At 42.5% G+C, this 26,154-nt stretch overlaps 1 protein-coding gene across 8 annotated transcripts in view; it reads right to left on the reverse strand.

The window, feature by feature from the left end:
* The window catches only part of FBXO42 (F-box protein 42), a 100,595-nt gene that overhangs the window by 47,360 nt on the left and 27,081 nt on the right, over nt 1–26,154 (reverse strand). For 5 of the 8 annotated variants that reach the window (XR_006286443.1, XM_043531732.1, XM_037880949.2 and 2 more), the window contains exons 2-3: nt 16,048–16,314; nt 5,014–5,130 (exon numbers count right to left, since the gene is read on the reverse strand). Coding sequence is in view for 7 of the 8 variants with exons in the window: in XM_043531732.1 (XP_043387667.1) it covers nt 5,014–5,130; nt 16,048–16,314 (384 nt within the window). In the remaining variant the exon portion in view is untranslated. Of the gene's footprint in view, nt 1–5,013; nt 5,131–16,047; nt 16,315–17,231; nt 17,290–26,154 lie in introns of all 8 variants that reach the window. The other 3 variants (XM_043531735.1, XM_037880950.2, XM_043531733.1) reach the window with 1 other exon arrangement.

A 26,154-nucleotide genomic window follows, 5' to 3' on the forward strand; every position in this document is an offset into this window, starting at 1 on the left:
AACTAATATTGGGATAGATTTTAGGGTGGATGATATGGTGCACCATCCTTGCATTATATTGTGTCTGTGTTACTTTCCAAGCTCTGGCAGCTCACCTTGATGCTGACCTGCAGCACTGCTTGCTATCGTCCTGGGCCTCTCCCTAAGCAGAGACTGCCAAGTTTTGCAGTGGTTTTGTGATGTAGGCACATGTCTGATAAGGACTAGGCTAACACCACATTTCATTTTCACATAGTGACTCAATGTATATTCGAACCCCAGTCTCTACAGGTGAAAGGGCAGGGTACTAGTCCACTAGATCTATTTCTAGCCTCCCATATCTTGTGGAATTTAAATCAATAGACGCAAATACAAGTATAACTTCACCTTGTTCATATACAAAGAGATAATGGGAAAATACAAAAGCATTAGAGGCTGCCTGATGGATTCCCTGCCAAACTGCAAACCAATCATTTGCTAATAGTGGCAGGTTAAGAGTTATTGAAACTCTTTCCTCCACCCCAATCCAAACTCTTGGCAACTACTGCTTTCAAGCAGCATCATAGTGCAGCCAATTTATTATTTTTTGAAGGGAGGTGGCAGCATTCTTCTCCTCTATTTGGTTTTAAAAACAAGCCAGCCAGACAGGCACCATGACGTCAACACAGTATGTATTTTAATCATAGACCAAAATAATTTAAACTGTGCTTTCCTGCCCCTCTTTAGCAAACCATTTAAAGCTTCTGGAAAAGGAAGGCAGCTCCATTTATGTAAAAATGACAGTACAACTGAAAATTCCAGTTGTATATATTTAAAGGGCCAGCATCAATCCACGAAGTAGGATGGATGGAAAATGTGGTCCATTAGAAGTAGTTGTACTTAGAGCTTTTTGCTGGGCAGATGGCATGAGAATTTGAGAACTAAGGGTAGATTTTTCAAAAGCAACTAAGATTTAGGAGCATAAGTCGCACTGAAAGTCAAGAGGATTTGTGCTCCTAAAATCCACCATCACCACTATCATCATAAATAAAACAAAAACATTGTAAAACACTCCATTATATTTGAATACCTACCCTAGAGAGATGATCAACAGCACTGATTTCAAATTTATCTTATTCTAAACATTTGTGTTTTCTCTAAATTTTGCCTATTACTTCTATGCTATATCACAGCTTCTTATACAGTAGTTTGAGACAGCCAGCATAAGATCAGCGGACTATAACAGAGAAGGCTGGATTCAGTACATAAAACCCTTCAGATCAAAGAAAGTGTTCAACTTGTTAACTTTACCAAATACAACGAAGAGCATCAGAACTGAGTATGCATACAGCAAGTACCTTAAAGGTCAGAAATAAAGGAAGTTTATCTGTCTCACCCTAAGAGGAAGGAAAAGAAATGTGCTCTATTTAGATCCAACTTGCATTTCCCCGCCACCTTCCCAATGAAAATATTGTAAATTCTTTGTGAAGTCTCCTTAGTGGACCTGACTGTTGGAGTGTAAGGACAGCCCTTTATACACAACGGCTTCCTCAGTGAAGGGTCCCAAAGCACTATAACAAACTGGTACCGGTTCTCTATACAGATCCCTTCACGCACCCTCGAAGTGCTGCAATTGCTGAGGAGCAATACAGCAGCTATTTAATAGTACACAGACATGGCATTGCAGTTTAGGACAGGAAATGAATACCACCACCACCAATTTAGGGAAGCAAAACACACAGTTATTAGAGTTAGAATTTAGTGAAGTCACCAAGCTAAACCCCTACTCTTATGAAAACCATCTCTGGGTTTTTCATGACCCTAAGTCATCAAAATCAGTTTCCATCTCTCGTGAAAGGCTGCCTTCCCAACAGTACACTGAGCTCCTAACACACTGCAGCAGAAGTTTAGTACCGACTCAGAGGAAATAATGCTATCCACTAAATAACCAGCACCACTCCCTCCAACACCTGGGGGTTTCTTAGAGCTCTCTTATCCATGCCTGACCTTGCTTAGCTTAAGAGAGTTGACAGCACCACAGCAATGGGTGGTAAGACTGCAACTTAAGACCACCACTGGGCCTACAATAATTGTTTACACTACCTACATCAAAAGCAGGAATAGATTTAATCTGATATGTCAGTGCCAGTATAGACTATTCCAGACCTCAAGAAACTAAATCCTGCATTCCTCTGCTTTGCCCCCCAACCCCAATGTCTGCAGTGAAAAAATTCCCATGGTTTTACTTTATATATTAAAATTGTATTTGCCTGCTACCTTCAGTCCAAGCTTTCAACCCAACTGAAAGCCAACAGGCAGAAACATATTTAACAATGTTATGTACAAAGAAAAAGACATAGCTGGTCTTGTTCCTATTATTGTAAGCCACCATATGGCTGAAAGCCAATTTGACCACTCTTGAAGCAACCACCACTATGGGTATGTTTTTCTGAGTTTTTCTCTCCCCATGCCCTTGTACAGGTGTGAACATACCATCTGGACTGCTGACAGCTATTCAGAATTTTCCCAATTAAAATAACTTTATTAGCCAGTATTCTGGTAACATGCTTCACTACTGAGAAAAAAGATTCGGGATTTAGACGTCACTGCAGAACCAAATATTCCACTGAAGGATCAATTTTTCTGGCATAACGTATTACATTCCTTTGCTGTTTGCCACGACCTTTTGATGTAGCTATGAGACCGCATCAGTCACTTGTGTTTTACTAGATGAGTCACTGTTCTATTGTAATTGTATATTTTTAGATTGTACTACATTTGTATAATAGGTTCTTATTTATTCTGATCAAGACAAAAACAGTATGACTAAAGATTGCTTGAGTTTTATAATACACTTGGCAAAAATCAGACCTACACAATGCTTTTTTTCCCTCCAGGCTTTAATGTAGGAATCTTCAAAAATATGGAACAATTGATTACATGGAAGTCAAGAACCAGAGGTCTCTTCACCCACACCGAGACATTGTCCAAAAATCTGACCAAGGACAGCACCAAACAACTTAATTCGAACCAGCTTTTCTGAATACAAAGCATCTTTTAAAAAACCCTCTGAACTCGCTGAGGGTTAGACTGGTGTGTGGGATGTGAGTTAACACAGATACTACTGTGACACTTCTCGGGGCACCCAGGGCTGAGAGTCACATTATTACTACCCGCCTCCAACATGAGGGACTCTTGCCTAATCAGCTAGGCACAACCAGCATGTCAGCCACCCACATTCTCCTCTGGGCTACACCAGCCATCTTTGCCTGGCAGGTTGACAACAGATGCACCCCAGTCCCCAGGTCCCTTCCAGGTGTCCCCCTGGGGTATCCAGACCCTGATGACTGGATACACAGAGATCCTCTGCTCCCAAAGGAACAGTGTACCACAGTTTACCAGTTCTACCTTAGACCATCACTCCTGTATTTTGCACAGCACTTGAGCTCAGTTACAAAACAAAGGAATTTAAGAATAGAGATTCAAATAAAAAGCAGAGAGAGAGAGATGGGAACAAATGGTTATGTATAAAATGGCACAACCATGCATTCTAAAGCCTAAACTTAACTACCAAGTTATCCTCCTGACTAACAGCTTTTCTCACCCAAAGTTCTCTCCAGCATTTTCAACCAAGCCTGGCTGAGATCCCTTTTCATGAAGCAAACTTGCTATCAGTTTACTTCCTAGGTGAAGGATGCCACAGTGTGTGTCTACATCCCGAAATATACCAGAACAGACCCATCTACAATTTTCAACACTGAAAAAGAGGAAATTTGAGGGATTTTTCACAGCTTATTTTTAGTAAAGAGTCTCAAAATTTTGCTCTGGCAGGGGGTTTTATTGGGTTTGGCGAGTTTCACCCTAAACCTAGAAATCTGTATCCAATTCCCTGGCTGCCCCCTGAGCCTGGCTACTAAAGGCAATTAGTAAAAATAGCGCCAGACAGGTGAGGGAAAGACATAACAATGTGCAAGTCATCTTCAGGTGGTTTACTAGCACTGGTACTTAAACCTGAGGGGTGTGGGTGTGTGCAGGCGCTGTGCATCACTCACTGAATAAATTACTACTTGGGAATATGAAAATGTTATGACTGATGATGCTCAGAATCCTACCACTCACTTTATATTTGTTTACCTTTTTACAATGAAATCCTGCTCCCTCGAGAGCCATCTTCCAGAGGGGCCAGAGCCAGAGATGTAGATAGACAGGGACTGAATTTGTGTTGTTTGTAATTGCCTCGCACAATACGACTAGAACCTCTAGGAGCTACTGAATACAAATGAATTGTCATTTGATTTACGTCCCCGCATGAGAACATTTTTCAATTTTGTTACAGAACTTTAGAAGCAGAAAGCAAAGATTCACACCTAAACTAAGCAGCATCAGTTGAGTCACTGGCTTCTATGAACAGGTCAGATCCATATCAAAATGTGATTGCTTCAGTACCTCTAATCTGCAATCCTGCATGCTTTATATGAAGAAAAATATAGCTTAGCTCCTCCAAATAATGCAGAAATATGTAAACATTATCTACTGCAGAAACCCGCAGATGCCACTCCAGGAGCCATGTATAGGTTCCAATTCATTAGCTCTACCAATGTCACTGCACTCAAGTCATTAGAGTGAAGGTTCTGTCATTTTGACTGCAGAAAGTTAAGAGGGACTGAATATTAAAGAAGAAAATTAGTTAAGTCTAAGGGTGGGGTTTTCAAAAGTTCCCAAATGCCTTAGGAGCACATGTCCCACTGACTTTCAATAGGAGTTGTGCTCCTAAGTCAGTCACTTTTCCTCTTAACACCAGAGTGTTAACAACAACAAATGGTTTATCACGTATCTATACTCGTATACTGTTTGTGTTGTCAGAAGAGCATATTGCACACATACATTTAACTTTTACCCAATTACAGGGATGTGCACTACTGCTACATCTTGGGTCAAAGTACAAACATCTTGCATTATAAATGCTCTGCAAACGTGACAGCAGCTGCTAGAGGTGGAACACGCTAAATTACTGGATGAGCAGAGTTCATATTTCCTTTCTAAATGGGTACTTACTGTGTGAGAAGCGCTGTGTGATTGGGGTTCCAGGATAGGGATACGTGCGACTCTCCCATTGAATATTTCCCTCTTGGACTGCCTTGATAAAACCATGATAACACTGATGTGCCACACCTAGAAAAGGGAGAAAACAATACTTGAGTATGCTTCTGGCATAAACTTATCGTCACAAGTCTAGGAAGGAGTTGTTCCTCCATGATCAGCGTTGCACAATTTCCGGAGGAAAATAAACAACCCAAAGTATGCCTAAATTAGGCCTGGGTTAAGTCACTGGTCTTGATGAACAAATAGTCCAACTCAGTATGGCAAATGCTAAGGCTATGGGAGCCACAGAAATAAATGACAGTATATCCATTTCTCCTAGAAGCCATGCAGACTTGACTGCTGTTCCTTTTTGCAATACCAGGTCGGAAAAGAAAATGATAAAAGGTTAATAATTACAGTTTAATTAATGGATGTCATAAGGCTGGTAATGGAGGAGCAGCATGGAAGGTGTAAGAAGGTGGTTAGTGATCAGAAGGTAAGTCCTTGCAGTTTGACAAAAGGACTATAACTGCTCTAGTGCAGGCCCACAGAGGATTCAAGAGGGGAGAGGACAAACAACTCAAAGCCAGTGAGTGTGCCCAAAGGTGGTAACTAATTATAAGTGATCTGCACAATATCTGTTTTTAAGAATTCTCAACTTCAAGAGGTTGATGACAGAATAAACCCTTTGTGCAATCTAATCACGTACACGTATTGTCTGTATCAGTTATCCTCTCCTGACCAAAACCTGCAGCTAGCTAGGGTAAATTACCAGCACTGTAAGATTACCATGTTCTAAATGAGTCTGATTCAGAGGCAAGTGCTTAAATTAGAGTCAGAAATAGGTCAGAGGGCTCAACAGCTGAAGACAGTGAGAATTTGGAGGTTTGGGGTCAGTGTGCTAAACGCCTAGACTACAGTTAAGGAGGGTCTCTGCAGAGGAGAAACATGGAGGATATACAGGCTGGTGAGAGACAAATGTATTGACAAAGAAGCAAAGTCTAACAGTGGCAGGCCCAATGAACCTCCCTCAAACCACAATGCAATACCATTTCATCTGCCAGCTGGAGCTAGACGCTGGAGAGACCAGGTGAGAGATGGATGCCAGAGATGTCTGATGTACATAAATATCTTTTTGTGTTAGTGGTGAATAGGAGCTTAGTACACTTTTGGGCATTAGAAAATAGGTGTTTTAAGATAAACAATGCCGATGTTCTACGCTGCCATGCAAGCCTGTTGTGTCCTAATCATCACATATCATCTGTGCACAACTGCTTCTTTGCCAGATGAGCATCTGCCTGTTTGTTGAAATGAACCTTTGGAGGAGTCACAATACCTTATAAAGATATGTTGCATGTTGGCTGCTATTGGCAACATTAAAAATAAATTTACAATTAAACATTCCTATTAGAACATACCATAATTAAAATCTGCTCATTTCTCACATTACTAAGGGGAAGATTTAGCCCCTTTGCCTGTGGCCACAAAGGCCCCCATGCAGAGCAGGACCAGAACCAGAGCTGCAGGTTCTGTATGTGGGGTACGGATTTATGCCGAGGGATTTGGGATGGGGCTCTGGGGATCCACCAGACATTGCCCCCAATGGAAGGAGAAGTGTCTACTGAAGCCACAGGGCTACAGTAGCTGTCACAGAGCATCCTGGCAGACATTCTAAGGCCTGGAAACATTCGCTCCTGCCAGCATTCACAAAACCTCCTGTACCAAGCCACGATACTTAAGCCAGATACAAGAGAAGAGGATTTAGCTCTCAGAGAATCTTAACATTAGCAAACAAATACCAGATTTACCTACCAAGAGAATAGCTCATTGAGAGCTGGATTCTAGTTTCAGTTATGCACCACTGTCATGGAGTCTCTCTATGCCCCAGACTGTAGTCAGTCTCCTGGGAGTGACCCCTTCAGTCAGCCAGGCCTCAAGGACCCACACGGTTCAAAAGGGGCAGGCCTTTGGCCTCCAAGACTGGGCTGGCAGCACCAGCATTCCCAGTCTCTCTCCATGGCGCCATGCACCAAATCCAGCCAAGCCAGACTCCTGCTGGAGACTTGTATTGTGACCTTTCAGTGCACAATGCTCTCAGGGGGTATGTCTACACTGCAATCAGACACCCGCTGAACATTCCCCACATAAACCCCCCAACCCAGGTCTGATGCATCAGACACCAGCTCCAGCGACTGGGTCCTGTCCCTGAACGGGACCCCTTGGATCATGTTGCTTGGGGCGGACCACCACTGTAGGGAGGCAATAACCAAGTCGGGCATGGTGAGGACCTTGTCCATCCTGTCCCTGGCCTGGGATAACTCCAAGGTCAGCCAGAGCTGGAGGGGCCTCATTTGCAGTCTGGTGTGGCGGACCACGTACGTGCACGCTGATATGTGACCCAAGAGCTGGGGGCACACACTGGCTGTTGTCACTGGGAACCTTGTGACAGTGTTGATGAGCCCCTTCACGGTCTCGAACCTGTCCGGTGGGAGAAAAGCTGTGTCCGACGAGGCGTCCAGGATCGCCCTGATAAACTCCATGCATTGAACCGGGACTAACATATGATCCCTCACCTGCGACCGGGAGCTGCCCTTGACCAGCCAATCGTCCAGATAGGGAAAAATCTGGACCCCCTGGCACCTGAAGTAGGCCGCTACCACTGACATACATTTTGTAAATATCCTGGGGGCAGTGGACAGGCCATACAGAAGGACCGTAAATTGGTAGTGATTCTGCCCCACCACGAAACGGAGGAGGCGTCTGTGCCCCTCAAATATGTGAATGTGGAAGTACGTGTCCTGCAGATCGAAGGCAGCGTACCAGTCCCCGGGATCCAGGTAGGGGATGATGGAAGCCAGGGAGACCATGCGGAACTTGAGCTTCACCATGAACTGGTTCAGATCTCACAGGTCCAGGATGGGCCTGAGTCCCCCTTTGGCCTTTGGAGTAAGGAAATAGCGGGAGTAGAACCCCTTGTCTTTGAACTGGAGCTTTATTGAGGGTGGATCCCGGAGGAGGACTGGGAGGGTGCCCCCGAGCGTCCCGTCAAAATCGCCTTTTCCCCGCCTGTTTGCCCTTGGCGGACCCGTGTTGCGGGGCCAGCCTCGACTGCCTCTGAGGAAGCCTTTTATAGTCCCATGCTTTCTTATAGGCGGCCTCGTATTTTGGGTGGAGGCCTGAGCGGGAGTCTGCTGCGGCTTAAATTTAAATTTAGCCAGAGCCGGGACATAGAGACCCAGAGTCTGGAGGATCATGAGGGAGTTCTTTATACCATGCAGCTTTGTATCCGTTTGTTCCGCAAACAGAGCTTTGCCATCAAACGGGAGATCCTGCATGGCGGCCTGCGCCTCACTGGACAGCCCGGACAGCAGGGGCCATGACGCCCTTCTTATGGAAACCACATGTCTGCAGCATCCAAAGTCGCTTGCAGGATTGCCCTGGCAGCCACTGTACCTTCCTCCACCAGCGCCTTGAACTCCTTCCTATCATGCTCCTTGAGGGAGTCCTTGACCTTGAGAAGGGAGCCCCACAGATTCAATTCATACCAGCCCAGGAGAGCCTGGTGGTTTGCCACTTGTGACTGGGAGCTCGAGGATGAATAAACTTTTCTTCCAAAAGAGTCCAGCCTTCGTGAATCTTTATTTTTCGGGGTAGGGGTTGGCTGGCCCTGCTGTTCCCTGTGGTTGATCGACTCGACCACCAGGGAGTTGGGCGCCGGGCGTGTGTATAAGTACTCGTGTCCCTTGGTGGGTACAAAGTACTTGCGTTCCGCCCTCTTGGAGGCGGGGGCCAACGAGGCCGGCATTTGCCACAGAACATTTGAAATTTTTGCCACCCCTTCATGGAGAGGCAGGGCTACCCTGCCCAGTGCTGAAGAGAACAGCACATTAAACAGGGAGTCCGAGGGCTCCTCCATCTCCTCTGCCTGGAGGTGGAGGCTCCTTTCTAGGAGTTCCTGATGGGCCCTAAAGTCCTCCTGCGCGACTGAATGGAGCGAGGCCATAATCGCCTCATCCGGGGAGGCCGCGGAGGCCAGTGCCGTTCCTTGGGTGTCCGCCGGCATGGGAGGGTCCACCACTTGGTTGGTCTCTGGGTATGGTACCGAAGGTGTACATCCCACCGACTCCTTCCTTGGAGGTCTGGAGATGGAGGCCGATGATGCCTCTGAGGCTCCAGCTACCGAGCGAACCCCCACCGGGGCTGCGTCAGGAGCCACGGTGCCCACTGGTACCACTGGGCCGGCCACGGGGCCCAGAGCCACTGCACTTGCTGCGGCACCAGTGGGCCCGGTTGCTCGGCCTGGCTGGCCTAGCCCATGGAGGGACGACTACGAGTGGAGGCCAGGCTGATGAACCGCCTGCCGCTGTCCTGGGACCGGGAGGAGCAGTGGTGCTGGGAGCAACACCAACCACGAGACCACGATCTCAACGTGGAGGACCGGTACCGTCGGTAGCAGCTGCTCTGTGATCGGCTCCAACGGACGGACCCGCGACAGCGAGACGCTGGCGATCAATGCCCTGAGCTGTGGAGGCGATGCCTTGGCCGGGTCTTGGAGTGGGATTCTGAGCGGGAACGGGGTTGATGTCCGTGCCATGACCAGTTGCGGTAACCCCCCCGAGATGAGGGCCTCTGGCAACGTCTGCCTCGGTCCCGTCGGTACTCACTCCTTGAAGTGGAGCGGTGCCGAGAGTCTCAGTCGGATGGCACCCAACCAGACAGTCTGGTGGGAGTTGAGGGCGATCCACGTGGACTTTGCCCTGAACGGTCGCTGGGCAGCGAACAGCTTTGGGAACGTTCCCTCGACCGAGATCGGTACTGAGCCAGGGGCGACTGCGGAGATCCCAGCGGTGGCTTGTCCCTGCAGCGTGGGACCGACATCGGTGACGCTCCTAGTACTGGCATGGACATGACGTCCCGGTCTGCCTGTAGGGCCTCCGGCATGGAGGGCATCCGGACATCTGGGGAGACCTGGTCCGAAGTGGCCGGGCTACTCTGCTCTACGTGAGTCGGAGGCCTGGAAGCCCGAGGGGATCGAGGACTGCCTGACATGGGTCTAGCCTCTGCCCCAGGTTTTTCTCGGTCCTGCTGCGAAGTAGTAGTCTTTTCTGCCTTCTTGTGCCCCGTGGATGGGGAGTGGTGCCGACTGGTTGAAGGCTCGTGGTGTCGGCTCGGAGTGGCGCACCGGAGTCGGGATCAGTGCCAGCTCCATCAGAATGGTCTGGAGCCTAATGTCTCCTTCCCTCTTGGTCCGAGGTTTGAACGACTTGAAAATCTTGCAACGATCGCTGATATGGATTTCTCCCAAAAAGCGTAAACAGTCTGTGTGTGAGTCACTCCTTGGCACAGATCGCCTACAAGTGTTGCATGACTTAAAATCCAGGGCACGGGGCATGCCCCGGCCCGGACGCTCTAACTAACTGAACAACTGAGCAGCTAACTAACTACAGGTACTAACACTGAACGAACAAGCAGTTCTGGGGCCGAGCTACAGCAAAGCTGCAGCAGAGTAGTTCCGATGCACCTTCACTGGCGGCAAGAAGGAACTGGGGGGGGGGGGGGCGGGGTCACGGCGGCGCAGGCGCAGATCCCCTTATACCACGCCATGGAGGCGCCACTCCAGGGGTCGCTGGGGCACTCCCCCCTACGGGTACTGCTGGGGAAAAAACTTCCAGCACCAGTGCACGTGGCGAGCATGCACACCTATTGTGGAATACACATGAGCAATCACTCGAAGAAGAAACAAAATCGCTGATACAGTTTGATGACGACAAAAATTGGGGGAAAATGATAAATAATGAAGAGGACAGGTCACTGACACAATGTGATCTGGATCGTAAGCAAACCATTTAAGTATTAACACAGCTAAAAGTAAATGTATACATCTAGGAACAAAGAATGTAGGCCATATTTACAGGATGGGGGACTCTATTCTGGGAAGCAGTGAGTCTGAAAAACATTTGATGGACGTGGTGGATAATCAGCTGACCATCAGCTCCCAGTGCAATACTGTGGTCAAAAGGGCTAATGAGATCCTTGGATGCATAATCAGGGGAATTTTGAGTAAGAGGAGAGAGGTTATTTTAACCTCTGTATTTGACACTTGTGCAACCATTGCTGGAACACTGAGTCCTGCTCTGGTGTCCAGAAGGATATTGATAAATTGGAGAATTCAGAGAAGAGCCACAAGAATGATTAAAGGATAGGAAAACATGCCCTCTAGTGATAGATAGACTCAAGGAGCTCAATCTATCTTGAAGAGAAGGTTAAGGGGTGACTTACTTACAATTTACTATCCCCTAAATGGGGGAAACAATATTTAATGATGGGCTCTTCAGCAGAAATATATATAACACAATCCAATGGCTGGAAATTGAAGTTAGACAAATTCAGACTGGAAATAAGGTATAATTTTTTAACAGTGAGGGTAATTAACCACTGGAACAATTTACCAAGGGTTGTAGTGGATTCTCCATCACAGAATTTTTTAAATCAAGACTGGATATTCTTCTAAAAGATCTGCTCTAGACATTTTTGGAGGTCAGACTAGACAATGGTCTCTTCCAGCCTTGAAATCTATGACAGTGGAGATGCTAGAACTTGACAAGAGATTTTCCCAAAAATTCTTACTGAAAGCCCTGTGCTGGGAAAAAAACCAAAAAAACAAAAAAAAATCCTAAGTATCATACTGCGTGATTTGTGGCAGGAAAATTTCAAACTAAAGCACTAGATCCCTGGGCAGTTGGTCCCCGGGCAGTTGGTCCCCAGGAGGCCACATTGGAAATGTAACCTGAATTATATGATTTCAAAGCAGAGATATCCTGACAAACAGGAAAAATTAAGCATTAGAAAACAAACAGCATTTACCTCAAGTGACCCTCTCTGGACTGTAGGGTACAGGTGAGCAACTACATTTGCTATAGTCAATAGCTGCTAAAATGACATACCTGCTAAACAACTCCTCCCCCCACCACACTCCCAGCATTAAAGACTAACTAGTCACGCAAATGTATGCTGCCTAAAGCCATTCATCCCTGCTGCACACAGTGCGCCTCTCCCACATTCTTTTTTCGGGTGAATCACTCATTTCTACTTCATTCCAGTCTTCTCCTTTATACCTTTAAGCCATGGTAAGTGCAAGAACAAGCAAGCAGGTGACTGCACATCACATAGCAGCAGAGGGTGAGTTTCAGATGAGGGGCTGAACGCTGTGCTGCTTTAGGAGTGCTGGAGAAGTGTTTGTTACCTCCCATAACTTGATGAGCTGAAAGAATTTTGCATTGCTCGATTTCAGAAGTGCTCCATCTGAACTATGACCTGTCACACTCAGAACAGGGGAGAGAATACTTAGACGTGATATAGACCTTTACATGTTCAAAGAACTCAGCAAACATCCATTCTCGACCTTCCAATGAGGTAGACAAGTACCAATCCCATTTTACAAAAGAAGACTGCACAAAGTGACTTCCAGGCTCCCCACAGAGCCAAGACTAGAAACTCAGGTATTTCTGTCTCAACACCTACCTACTTCATTTTTCCCGCCAGCAAAGAGCCAGCAGTAAGTTTTGCACATTGTTATTAAACTCCAATCTCCCTTCTACAGCGGCCAGCACACAGAGCTCCAGAGACCAAAAACCCCTGCCCCAAAGGGCTTAATCTTATGGTATGTCTACACTGCCCATGTTACAGCACACTGCCTTGGTAGCGCTGTGACGTGGGCAGTGTAGTCACGCTTCATCACCGGGGGAGAGCTCTCCGGATGATAAAAAATAACCACCCCAAGCGAGGGGTGGCAGCTTTAACACCAGGAGCATGTCTCTCAGCCATAAAGCGCTGTCTATACTAACGCTTTTCAGCGCTAAAACTTTTGTCGCTCGTGGGGGGTGTTTTTTCACACCCCTGAACGACTAAAGTGTTAGCGCTGAAAGCGGCAGTGTAGACAGCCTAAAAAAAATAAATTTAAAAAAAAAAAAAGACACACAGATGAAGAGTTTGGGACAGCAATAAAACAAGCTAATGAGTATCGGGATGACTAGCGCAGTTATTTTTGTTGCGGTTGTTTTAAAGGGGGTAGAAGTAAGCTGAGGGAGAATCGCAGCAATGTGTCCTCCCCATCCACTCAAAATCTTTTAAACTGAGATGGGGATTTGTGCTTTACCTGCAAGTTAGATATTTTCCAGAAATACCAGGTAGTGACACACAGCTTCCAGGCAGAGAGAGAGAGAAAACCTCTGCATTTCAATGGCCCTCACCTCCAGGAGACCAAGCAGGCGACATTCTCAAACTGCCAGATAATGTGGGAGAAGGTGCAGAACTCCCTGCTCAGAGAATACAGCACAGGTCATTTAACAAACGGACACTGATGGCAACTGCAGGCCTAAGACACAGCCCACAAGTGTGAGCAGGGAAAAAATGCAATGAAAGTAAAAATACCCTGTATCCTATAAGACAAGTTTGCCTTTTATAATTCAGGCCTCTCTCCCCTTACAGCATTCAGCCCTAATCAAATCCAATACCATCAATACAGTATTTACTGCTTGATATTAATTCCCATTTATCTTGCACTGCCCTCAACTTACTGTGCTGCATATTTTTGTTTTGAAAACACAACGGCATTGTAGGATTCTGTGCATTTATCCAGTCCAGCCTGGGGCAAATCAAGGCAATTTAAGTATCAAGCAGGAAATCTTGATCGAAATCATTCATTTTCATCTTGTTTTGTACTTGTACTTTTTAGTTATTTTCTTAAAGAAAGGCTGATTCTCATTAGTTGGTAACCATTAAAACATACTGATTTTCAACTAGTCTTTGCACTAAATTTGGTGCTTCTTTTCACTAACCAGGCAGATATCTATGTGTATTTATTAAAGTAATTTGTAGCTTAACCTACATTTACTCAGTCTTAGTTTATTATATTAGAAAATGAACTGAATTAGAAATTGAAGTGAATGCTACATTACTTATTACTAGATGAATATTTTTATTTGTGTCAGGCTCCATTTGGATGAAAATTTGAGAATTAAAAATGCACAAAAACAGCATTTAGGGTTTGGGGTTTTTTTTTTAATTAAAGTAAACAAAACTACCTCAAATGTGCTGGATACATAAGAAAAAAGTTTATTAGAACATGTTTTGAATTTAAAACTAATTTATTAAACAAAGGAAGTATCTGTAGTTCGTGAACCGGACTGATTGTTTCTGGTCACCATGTCCTTTGGGATTTTAGAACTAACGGATCTCAACCTCACATGTAGTTTTCCTGCTTTTACAGCTCCCAGCTAGTTTTACTTTGAACCAACTGCTCGTTGAGCTGAACTGGCTGAATAAACTAAATGAAGAAAATATTCTCTCTGCACCGGCAGAAGAGGCTACTGTCATCAAAAGTGGTTTTAGCACTTTGACAAGCTCCGGTTCCAGGTGCTTAGTCAGTGACTTCCACCAGTTCAGGGGTCTGACTTTAAAACTTGCACAGCAAAGATGTACTACTTTTTTATTTAAAATTACTTTTTAATCAGATTACAGTCAGATTAAGCCTTAATTTAGGTTGTAAATTTCAATTTTAATTTTAAATAAGTTCATTTTTAATAATAAACCTGTATTTAAATAAAAAAACATTTTTTTAAACTAATTGATTTTTATCCACTCCTGGCCAGCCCTCATCATTCTAATATCTGAGCACCTTGTGACAGGGAATACAGGTAGTGGTTGGGGACATGGGAGCATTTTGTTTCTTGGAAACAAGGCATTGGTTGAGGCATTTACTGCAGGGGAAGGGAAGCATCCGCTCTCCTTCATTCTGGGCAGACAGAGGTGAATTTAAATTTGGGGGAGGGTCTACCTAATTCATTGTACTTTATAGGGCACCTATTGCTGCAGCATCTGAATGCCTCAATCTTTAGAGTATTTCTCCTCCCAACACCCTTGTCAGCCAGGGCAGTACTGTTATCCACATTTTACAGAGTGGGAGCTAAGGCCCCGAGAGACTAAATGCCTTGCATAATAAGGTCACACAGGAAGCATGTGGCAGAGCAGGGGACTTGTCCAGTATCTGCCTGTACATCCAAGAATGATAAAGCACCTTTGATGAATGCTTCTTTGGGGGAAGGGATAGCTCAGTGGTTTGAGCATTGGCCTGCTAAACCTAGGGTTGTGAGTTCAATCCTTGAGGGGGCCATCTAGGGATCTGGGGTAAAAATTGGGGATTGGCCCTGCTTTGAGCAGGGGGTGGGACTAGATGACCTCCTGAGGTCCCTTCCAACCCTGAGATTCTATTCTATGATTCTTCTACAATGAGCACCACTGAAAGAATGCTGATGATATTTAAAACATCCCTATTATGCTTTGAAACTAGTATTACATTGAGGTAAACAGGAGTAGCTCATACCATAGGGCTAATGTTCCAGGCTATCTGCAGACACAGGCAGATATTACTACATCAGTTTACATGCAGTTCATATCATGAAGTTTATCTTCAAAACCAAAAAAGCCAGCGACTTAATTCTCTTTTCACGCAAAGGCTGAGATTCTGGACCACAGTTATGCAGCAATATGTGCAGCCACATTAGACAGGGAGCCCAGGAACGAATAAAGTGCTACAGTGAATGGAAGAGAGGGATCTGAATGCAAGGTGGGCAACGATGCATACAACAATACCTGGGAGTACTACAGAAGTAGTCAGCTGACTAGTTTTATCTTGACAGAGTCTGCCACATTGGTGTGGGGCCAATAAGCAAACAACACCCCATGTTTTTTTAGTAGATGAGACTTCACTATGTGGTGCTTTCCTGTGAGCCCTATCTGCACAGAATGAAGCAAACAGCTTTAGTCATTCTTCTGGCATTAATTCTGTAAGCACAACAAGACGCTGCAGCATCCAGATTAACATGTGGAGGGAAGGGCAAGCAACAGTGAGAGATGAATTTTAAAAACAAGGCAAAAAGACTGGACAGGAAAACTAATAGATCTTTCCTCAAATGAAAGGATAAAAGATCTCACTGCTGCTGTACGTACCTTTGATGAGGCGATACCACTGTTTGCAGACAAGGGCAGCGGTTTTGTGCTCCTGGTATGGTGAAAGGAAGGACAGGATATATTCTAAAACCTCTTCTGGCAGCTCCAACATCGATCGGTTATGCCTGGTCTCCTCAACCTCCAGCTCAGCATGCGGCTCATCGTCTTGCTCCATTGTCCCTTCCACCACTGCTTCTTCTGGGTCCACAGCCATGAAACTGTCATCTTCACTGTCCGAGGAACTGGCCATGGCATTCCACTCCACAGCTTCAAGAAGGGAAAAAAAAACACATTAAAGTTATATAGAAATAGTGTGCTTAGAAAAGCCTCACACATTGGATTTAGACATCAGATCTACACCAAGTTCTGCTTCAATAAACTGCGAGGCAAAATATTTTGATATTTCAGTCCTCTTGCTAAGTGTGGCAGTGATAATGCATGACAATGGCACAAACGACCTACTTTAAGTGAGCAAGATGCACAAAGTAATCAGTGGAACCAGCCTTACGCTGGAAGCCACCGCCACCTCCACCACCAGTGGTCACCAGCTACAGAATGACTGTTTAGGGGGAAGGGGGATTTTAATAAAACCAGGGTGAAAAACTGTTTCAGAGTTTCTTCTTATGGGTAATTTTAAGTGTATTTAATTTATGCACAACATTACAAAGTCTATTACCATGATCGTGGGATCAATTTCTAATGTGGATCTCATCCAATATGCCACTTGTAGTGACAATGTTCCATCTTATCTGGGGTTGTGACCCCAGGCTTAAGTTTTATTGATAAAGGGAAACAGAAAATTGGTGATTTCAGACTATAGAGGCTCATTAATGTTTAAAAGCCTTTAAATGAAATTTGCTGCTACTAAAAGTTAAGCTTTTAAGGCTGACAAGATGTTGCACGTTCATCTTCTGCAGTTTCCACGATATGCTATGCATCCGATGAAGTGAACTGTAGCTCACGAAAGCTCATGCTCAAATAAACTGGTTAGTCTCTAAGGTGCCACAAGTACTCCTTTTCTTTTTACGAATACAGACTAACACGGCTGTTACTCTGAAACCGTTCATTTTAATGGTTCTTTCCAGGTATAGATCTAGAGGTTACCACAATGAAGAAATTCAGTCCCATATCATCTGTTAATGTAATCAAGAATGAGTCTGCAATTCGCCAAGCAAGGAACTCACCACAGGGCCCCAACAATGGCAGGGTCTTCTCCTCTAGGCCCCCCTGTGGGACAGGGGTCTAGGATGAGAAAAAGGGGAAATTAAAACTTGAACTGGGAGTTGCCCTGCTGCTGAAAGCAAAGGAGGAGACTAGATCATGAAGCTAAGCTAGACATCAAGCAATTGCCTCAAACTCCATTGCTTGTGTTTACGGCCAAGGGAAGGGTTTAATAAGCTGTGCATGTCAATGAGAGACAGTCAATCTAAAGGTTTCAGAGTAACAGCTGTGTTAGTCTGTATTCGCAAAAAGAAAAGGAGTACTTGTGGCACCTTAGAGACTAACCAATTTATTCGAGCATCCGATGAAGTGAGCTGTAGCTCATGAAAGCTTATGCTCAAATAAATTGGTTAGTCTCTAAGGTGCCACAAGTACTCCTTTTCTTTTAGTCAATCTAAAGTACTCAGAGGTCATGGCTGCTTAAAAATAATTGTTAAAATGACAAATGGTTACCTGTGCCACCACAGATTAGTGAAGTTGAAAGCACAAAAAGACTAGTTTACTGTCACCTACTCATTTTCTTCACTTCACTCAGTTTGAACAATAAAAACAGTAATAGTCGGAGTCACTTTTCTTATCCCTGCGCTCTAATGTTTGCGTTTCAAACTGGGAAATAATTAAACCCAAACAAATACATTATTTCTATTTATAAAAGTTTGAAAGCTTTTTATTAAATAAAAACAAGAAATAGAACCTACATTTGGAGCCAAAACTCCAAACTTTTTAACGAAATAGTCCCCTTTACCTATATAATCGACACACTCGCACATTGTGTCCTTGTAAACCATTTGATTTTCATGACAGAAGATACCACTCAACTTGCCCAAATAGTGCCAGAAATTAAAAGAAAAAACTTTCTATTAGTGAAGGTCTTTCAGCCTGGTCATTATTTCCATTATTGTCCATCATTATTTGTACAGTTCCTAACTCCCATCAAATACAATTCAAAAGCTTCATTTAGAGATCACCTGTGTAAATAAAGATTGACTTTAAAATATGTTTAGAAGTAGGAGGAGTTTGCTCCTGATACAGTTAGAACTATATTCAAATTAACGTTAATTCTACTGCAGGATAAGCTAATAAAATGTTTCAGAAATCTGTGTTAGCTTTAAAAATATTAAAGTTAATGTTTAAAATCAAATTTACACAAGTTAAGAGGGAAGGTACTGTACACCTGGGGTTGGGCTTGGGTTATGGGGGATTGCAAGTATCAGTTACAAGGTTCCCGAGGTACATACATATCACATAACCAGCACAGATCCAGATTGGGGTGTGGGAGTTTTTAAAGCGTCAGTGGATAAGTGGGCTCAGGTATGCCACCCATGGAATGTATTAAGAGTCCAAGTCAGTACTGGTGTAGAAAATAAGTACATGGGTGGGGTGCACCCCTCGTTTCATCAGGGAAGGAAATGGGTTATTTCCCTGGTTGGCATTCTCAGTTACTCGACCTGGTACTGACGGTGTCCCATGACACCAACAGCCTCTCACTTTTATCTTAGCCACACGAACAATTTTCTCTTGCATAAGCTAGAACAATGGAGTCCCATATTTGACAAAAACAGAGCTCCAGTTTGTAGAATACGAGGCGAGTCATCACTTAATCTACTTGTTACATTTACTGCAGAGTTTCAGACAGAAAAGTACTGACTTGATAATTTACTTAGATGGCTTACAAGTCGCTAGAGTTTAAACAAATAAGAAACAACTAAAAGGTTATTTCAATACCACCTGTGTCCAGCTGTCTATCCACAGCAGGTATGGAGAAGAAAACAGCAGGCAAAGTAGGGGTTTATGGCCCTTCAGGCCTCTTTGTCAGTATCTCCAGCTATTTAGATATGACTAAAAGTAATAGGATAATACAGTGACAATAATGCTAGACTAGGCACTGCTCGAAGCCTTAAACCAATCGCTGCAGGCAATCTGCCAACCAATGTGGTACACAGGCTTCTGTCTTCATTAAGACCATCCTAGTCATTTTAAAAACATCAAACCCCATTTCCCAGGAGAATGACTAATCCCATTTTAGTGGAAGAGTTGTGGTAATTTGAGTTTACACACACACAGCTGCCAGGCTAAGGCATCAGTGGGATGGGTTGTGCTGCAGCTGCTCCATAATTACAAGCTCATTGCTAGTTCAAACCAGCTTTTAATGTTCATTCCAATCATACCATAATGAAGAGCAATATCTCTCCATGCTCCCAGGGGAGGGGTTTTTTATTTAAGTAACAAATTTCCCTTTATGTATAGATATATTTTAAACAATATGCTAAATTATAAACATTGACTTGCAAGTGATACAAAGTGCATCAATCTTTTTCAGCTCTTCCAACAAATTGATCAACGTAAGACAACTTTGCTGGATTATCAAGGAACATCTGAAAGCTCCTAGAGCCAGGAACTATACAGTCATTCAGAACACTGCTACCATCTTGCACAGATTCAAATAAGATTGGGATGGGACGATGCACCCTGGGAATGGGAAGAGAATCTGAAGGGAAACTAGCAGTTCATTTTCTCCCCAGACCTGACCTTTACAGACCTTAACATAGCAAGCAGTAAGTTAGGAGACTTATCTCAAATAAATTTGTTAGTCTAAGGTGCCACAAGTACTCCTTTTCTTATTATCTTTATGTAGCCACTCGAGGGAGTAGTCTGCCAATAATATGACTAGAGCATGAAGGAGTCCAATTTACAACATGAGATAGACTTGAGAGCATCCCACTTGGCAGCTGGCTGCTAACAAGCCTCTCCAAGCCTCCTACTCCACCAATGAAGGAGAAACTCCAAAGTCAAGTGGTCCTGACTAGCTCAAGAAGCTAACAACCTAGAATAGCATTTAACAAAGGCACCCAATGAGAAGAGAAACTTTGAACAACTATTTGTTCTGTTGAGGGCTAAGGAAACATTTTCCAGTTGCCAGAACATAGTCACTCTTCTCAAATAAAGACTCTTGATCTAATATCTGATTAATAGAGAATGTAATATGGAAGCGGAGAGATCACTGGCTGGAAGAGTAGCAGGTAAAATCTAGGTAAAATCAACAGGTAAAGAGTTTTCTAAACAATGAGCTTAAGGATTAAAACTTTAGCTGACAGGATATTTAACTCTGTGGGTAATATATACTTAAGAGGTATAATATTTAGTTAATTTAATGTGATTTATATTATAAACAAAGTTAACAACAAAATATCAAGAGACCCAGATCTCCCTACTGAAGAAAGTTGAAGTCAGAATTATCACAAACATTCCAACATTTATGTTAATTGGAGAAGGGTCATCTATGGTGGAAAATTTTAAGAATAAGTGAACTCAGCAATGGTATAAATAATCTCATAAGCCGCAATATTATAAAGATGTTTGATAAGATTACATACAGATTAGTTCTCAAGAGAAACCCCCCTCCAGCAGGGAACTAAAATGCCTATAAAGGAAGTATAACCCAGACACCCACTACCAGAGGGGACCAGGCAACAATGGGAAATGCACAGATACGGAAACAGGATAAGAACAAGCAGGTGTTAAATACTGTTATGTTTTAATAGAAAGATTAATAAAAATGTTGGCTCAATTAAAAAATTTACAGTAAATCAGACTCCGGATCAGGTACAGCCATATAGATGCTTAAAAAAGGAAAAGCAATATTTGTTGGAGTTTTAAAATTGCTATATGATAGGAACTATCTTAAACGTCATGTTTAAAGAGGCACAAATGTAATGGAGACCTGGCTAAGAGGGCTCACTGCTTTTAAACCAATGGTAATATAATAGACAAGAACAGACTTGAATTCATGGGTGAGTTTATTAATGTCATGACTGTTACTGCTAAAGGGGTGAACAATCCAACAAAAAGGAAAAGGGTATTCTGCTCACTGAAAAAGGATTTCCCCAGTATCTTCAGGAAACACACTTGAAGAAAAATGATAAATACCTAAATACTTCTTCGACACAGACATTCTCTCTCTCTCCAGGGCAATCTAACAAAAGAGAGGTGGCAATACTCTTCGCTAAACACTTCCCTTTTGTTGTTTCTGCACAACTCAGAGACAGAGGGCAGATATATTTTAATTAAGGGGTCCTTGAAAGGTAAACTTCTCACATTAGCCAATGTGTATATTCTCAATCAGGGAGAGCTTTGTTTTGGGTTTTTTTTTTTTTTTTTTTTATTAAGGGTTTTAAGAAGTTTTAGGGAAAGGGACATTATTCTAGGGGAGATTTTAATGAGATGCTTAACCCCACTCTGGATCAATCAAATGGACACAGCAGGTGATCAGGAGGAGGAAGAACAAATTTGTTGCATCACAAACAAAAAGAGGATCTCATGGGCATCTGGCGGTAAATGAATCCATATGTCAGGGTCTACACATTCTTTTACTCATGGATCTTATTTCAGAATGGATGTGATTTTTGTTTCTAGGACCTTGGCTAATTTGGTCAAAAAAGCTGATCTGGAAGTTATTACTTGGTCTGACAAGTCCCTGCATAATATATTAGATTAAAAGACTGAGACCTGCTCTACACTACACAGTTAAATCAATGTAAGGCAGCTTACGTCGACCTAATTGCCGATGTGTCTACACTAAAATTTTGCTCCCACTGATATAACTGCCCTGCTAGGCTGACTTGGTATAACTCCATCTCCACGAGCAGGATAAAGTCAAGGTTGATGTAGTTCGGTCTACAGTGTGTCAGTGTAGACGTTGTTGCTTATGTTGATGATTACTGGCTTTCAGGGGCTGTCCCACAATGCCCCCACACTGTCAGTACAATTGATACAAGCACTCCTGGTGAGTACGCGCACCTCTGACGCAAGCAGCAAAGTGTAGACACATGTAAGTGGCTGTATGCCGAGGGAAATTAGGTCGACTTAATTTTGTAGTGTAGATATGGCCTGAGACAGTGAAAAAACAAAGGGCCTGGTGGTTGAATATAGCTTTGTGATAGGACTCCCTCAGAATTCAAAAGCTGAAGGAAATTTTTCAGATATATAGAACAAAATTATATGGAAGAGATCAAAAATGTTCTCTGGGGTGCTGAAAAGGCAGTAATGAGGAGGATCCTTATAATTGAAGCATTATATCTCAAAAGGATGAGAGCTCTTGAAAGAGTTTGGTTAAAGAACTTTGTTTTGGAAGGTAGACATGAATCTACAGGTACTAAAGGAGTGTATAGAAAAAAATATGATAAGAGGGAAGATTCACCTGTTACAAACATGTAAGACTAAGCAAACAGATATATCAAATTATGAAAAGGACAATAAAGATATGTTTTTAGCCAGAAAAATTAACAAATAATCAGCCATCCATCCTGGTTAGAAATAAAAAGGCATTAAACAGATCACTAAAACGTTTTCCAATCTTTGTACCCTTCAGAACATCCAAAGCCTAAACTTATAGACATTTGAGAAGAGTGAAACTACTTTAGCTATCAGAGGAAGGTCTTGATAGGTAAATTACTGCAAAGGAAGTTGAAGTTGTAATTGAGAATTTAAAATCCAATAAAGCGCCAGGTCCTGATGGGTTTTCTGGGGAGTATTACAGAGCGCTAAAGCAAGTGCTGGTCCCTGTTATAACTGAATTGTTCAGTGGTCTATTGCAAGGAAACAAGATTCCAGATTCCTAGAAAGAGGCAAAAATTGTGGTCAGTCCTGAAGGAAGAGATCTTACCAACTGCGCAACATACAGACCTATTCCTAATTAACATGGATGTTAAAACTTATGCCAAGAACTTAGCAAGCAAACTGAAAATCATATAGTCCAAATGTGTTCACCCTGACCAATTTGAGTTTGCTGCTGGCAGGCATTTATCTGGTAATAGCAGATGAACTCTGAATTTGATCTGTAATGTTAATTCTAGTAATCTTCCTGAGTGCTGCTTCCTTTGGATGCTGAGAAAGCCTTTGAGTGACCGGAATAGGAGTACCTCAGGCAGAATTTGGTATGGTTTGGTTTTGGAAATAAGTTTTATAGGGACATATCAGCTCTTTATACTCAACCCTGAGTTTCTGCTGTGGTTAATGGTCATTAATCCCCTTCTTTTAATTTATGTAGCAGTAAGGGACAGGGTTGCCCATTATGCCCCCATTTGTTTTGGCAATAGAGCCATTTGCAATAAATGTGAAAAACTGCCCCTCGGTAAAGGGTATCAAATCACCTTCTGGATTAGAACACAAAATAGCTTTGTATGCTGATGATGACTTCTTATAGTTTCAGGATCCAGAAGACTCAATTAAAAATTACAGAACAATTGATTTTGAAATTTAGGCAGGTATCAGGTTTCAAAATAAATGAGAAATCTGAAATTTTAGAAATTAATATTCCCAAAAAGATCAAAAACTGGTCAGCTCCATGAATTTAAATGGGAAAAGGAATCTTTAAAATATTTAGAAATACTCACTGTGGAGAAAACATTTTTAAGGCAAATTACCCTCCACTGTGGAATAAATAATAAAAGACTTGGAGAAATTGACCAAATATAACATTTCTTGGTTAGGTAGAGTAGCCTTGTTTAAGGTTGAGTGTCCTCTCAAAGTTATTATTTTTGTTTCAGTGCACCCCTGACATGACATTAAGAACATGGCAGGATCTGCTATTAAAATTTGTACTGAAACATAAAAGAAACAGGGTGAACCTGAAAGTTCTGTATAACCTAAAAAGTAAGCTTTCCCTAATTTGATTTATTATGCATCACGATTAAAATGTGATCAACGGGGTAATGACAGACCACTCAACAGGACAGGAGCCTAAATATAACTATTTTTAATAATTATTGGGTTAAAAAGGAATTTAGATCATCAAAAATAAAAAAAATCACCCACTCACCCACCTGGCAGCTTTGGACAGTGTTTTTTGTTTGTTTTGTTTTGTTTTTTTAATTCTTGTCAATCAAGGCCCTTTCACTGATATTGCCTAAAAATAAATTCCTGGTTATTAAAGTGCCTATTTGTTGCAGGTAAAAGCTGAGATTACACAATGCAGACAGCTGTTCGTGGGTCCTGATTTGAAATCATACCAAGAGATATGTAATATAAACTATATAAAGATCTTGTATTTTCAGTATTTACAAGTCAAACATTTTATTGTGAACTCTGGCTACAAGTCAACTCTATCTAGACCTTTAACCACATTTGAGGAGTTGACCCAGGAACAAGTTGGAACAAAAGGTTTAATTTCTAAAATACATACAATTCTGATTGAAAAATATGTTGAGAAGAAAAGCAGATGAAAAGATGAGAGAGGGATTTGGACAAATTATATGGAAAAGTGGGTCTCTATCTGGGAAAGGAGATATACATCCTCAATTTGGGTAGCTCAAGGAAATGTATAAATTACTGTGTACATGGCGTTGAACTCCAGTTAAGAGCCATAATATTTTTGCTACTATGGAGGCTCTCCACTGGAGGGTTTGCGGGGATATAGGAACATGTGGTAGTTGCATCCAGGAGTTAAGACAGTTTTTGGAGGAAATTATTAAAGAGAGACATCTTCTGACAAAATACTGGATTGCTAGCATTCCCCAGTTTGCTTACTTAATGCTCCAGTGAAGGATCTGCATTTTAAACAATGTGAGAAGGTTTATTTTACTATTTTATCTTTAACAATTAGACTTTGTATTGCACATTATTGGAAATATGTGATTCCTCCTCCTATGGATTGTGGTATTATAAAATATGGACTGTCCTTGTAATGGAAAAGCTTTCACACCAAGTACGTACACAAGAAGAGTGCCAAAAAGAGGATAGCTATTTTGAAATTTGGTCATCCTTTTTAGTGCACTCAGAAAGGAGAGCTCCCCCACCAGTAAGCAGGCATCCTTAGCCAAGTTCTTTGAGTATTCACCTGATCCTGAATAAGTTAGTTACATACCATGTATGATAACATTTCATTGTAATTTGTCACTTTAGATAAGCTATTACCAGCAGGAGAGTGGGTTTGGGGCGGGGGGCGAGGGGTGAGAAAACCTGGATTTGTGCTGGAAATGGCCCAACTTGATCATTATACACATTGTAAGGAGAGTGATCACTTTAGATAAGCTATTACCAGCAGGAGAGTGGGGTGGGGGGGAGGTATTTTTTCATGCTTTGTGTGTATAAAAAGATCTACACTTTCTACAGTATGCATCCAATGAAGTGAGCTGTAGCTCACGAAAGCTTATGCTCAAATAAATTGGTTAGTCTCTAAGGTGCCAAAGGTACTCCTTTTCTTTTTGCGAATACAGATTAACACGGCTGTTACTCTGAAATTGTAATTTAAGTTATTGTAACTTAGTGGTTTTTTTTGTTTTGTTTTTTTGTTTTTTTAAAGGTAGATAACTTTCCAACAGCTGGAAACTGGGGAATACATTAATCCTGTTATTTAGAATAAGTCCAGATTGAGAATTACAGGCGTATGGAAGGTGTCTTTACTTAAAGACACAAATACATCAGCATAAGTGGAAATCATAATGTACACACACAAGAGGACTAAATTAAGACTGTATGGGCAACTTCAATTTGGGCGTTACCTGACCGCTCAGCTTTGCAACCTTTATGCTCTGTTCACATATATTTAGATTACATTAAAAACTAAGTTACAGCTATTTTGATGTCTGTTGTCTATATAAAATATTAATGTCATTTAGAGTTAGTGACTTGCAATAATACTGACTGATAATTTTGGATGAATATTGATGTTCCTGGATTTCACAGGAGGGAAAGTACAGCCATTTCGTGAGAGTGAGAGAAACGACTGGGGATGGGAATCAGAAATAGTGTATTTTTCACCTATTGAATTCAGCAAAAAGAAAAGGAGTACTTGTGGCACCTTAGAGACTAACCAATTTATTTGAGCATAAGCTTTCGTGAGCTACAGCTCACTTCATCGGATGCATACTGTGGAAAGTATAGAAGATC

Source organism: Chelonia mydas, chromosome 18 (assembly GCF_015237465.2).
Source record: "Chelonia mydas isolate rCheMyd1 chromosome 18, rCheMyd1.pri.v2, whole genome shotgun sequence".
NCBI lineage: Eukaryota > Metazoa > Chordata > Testudines > Cheloniidae > Chelonia > Chelonia mydas.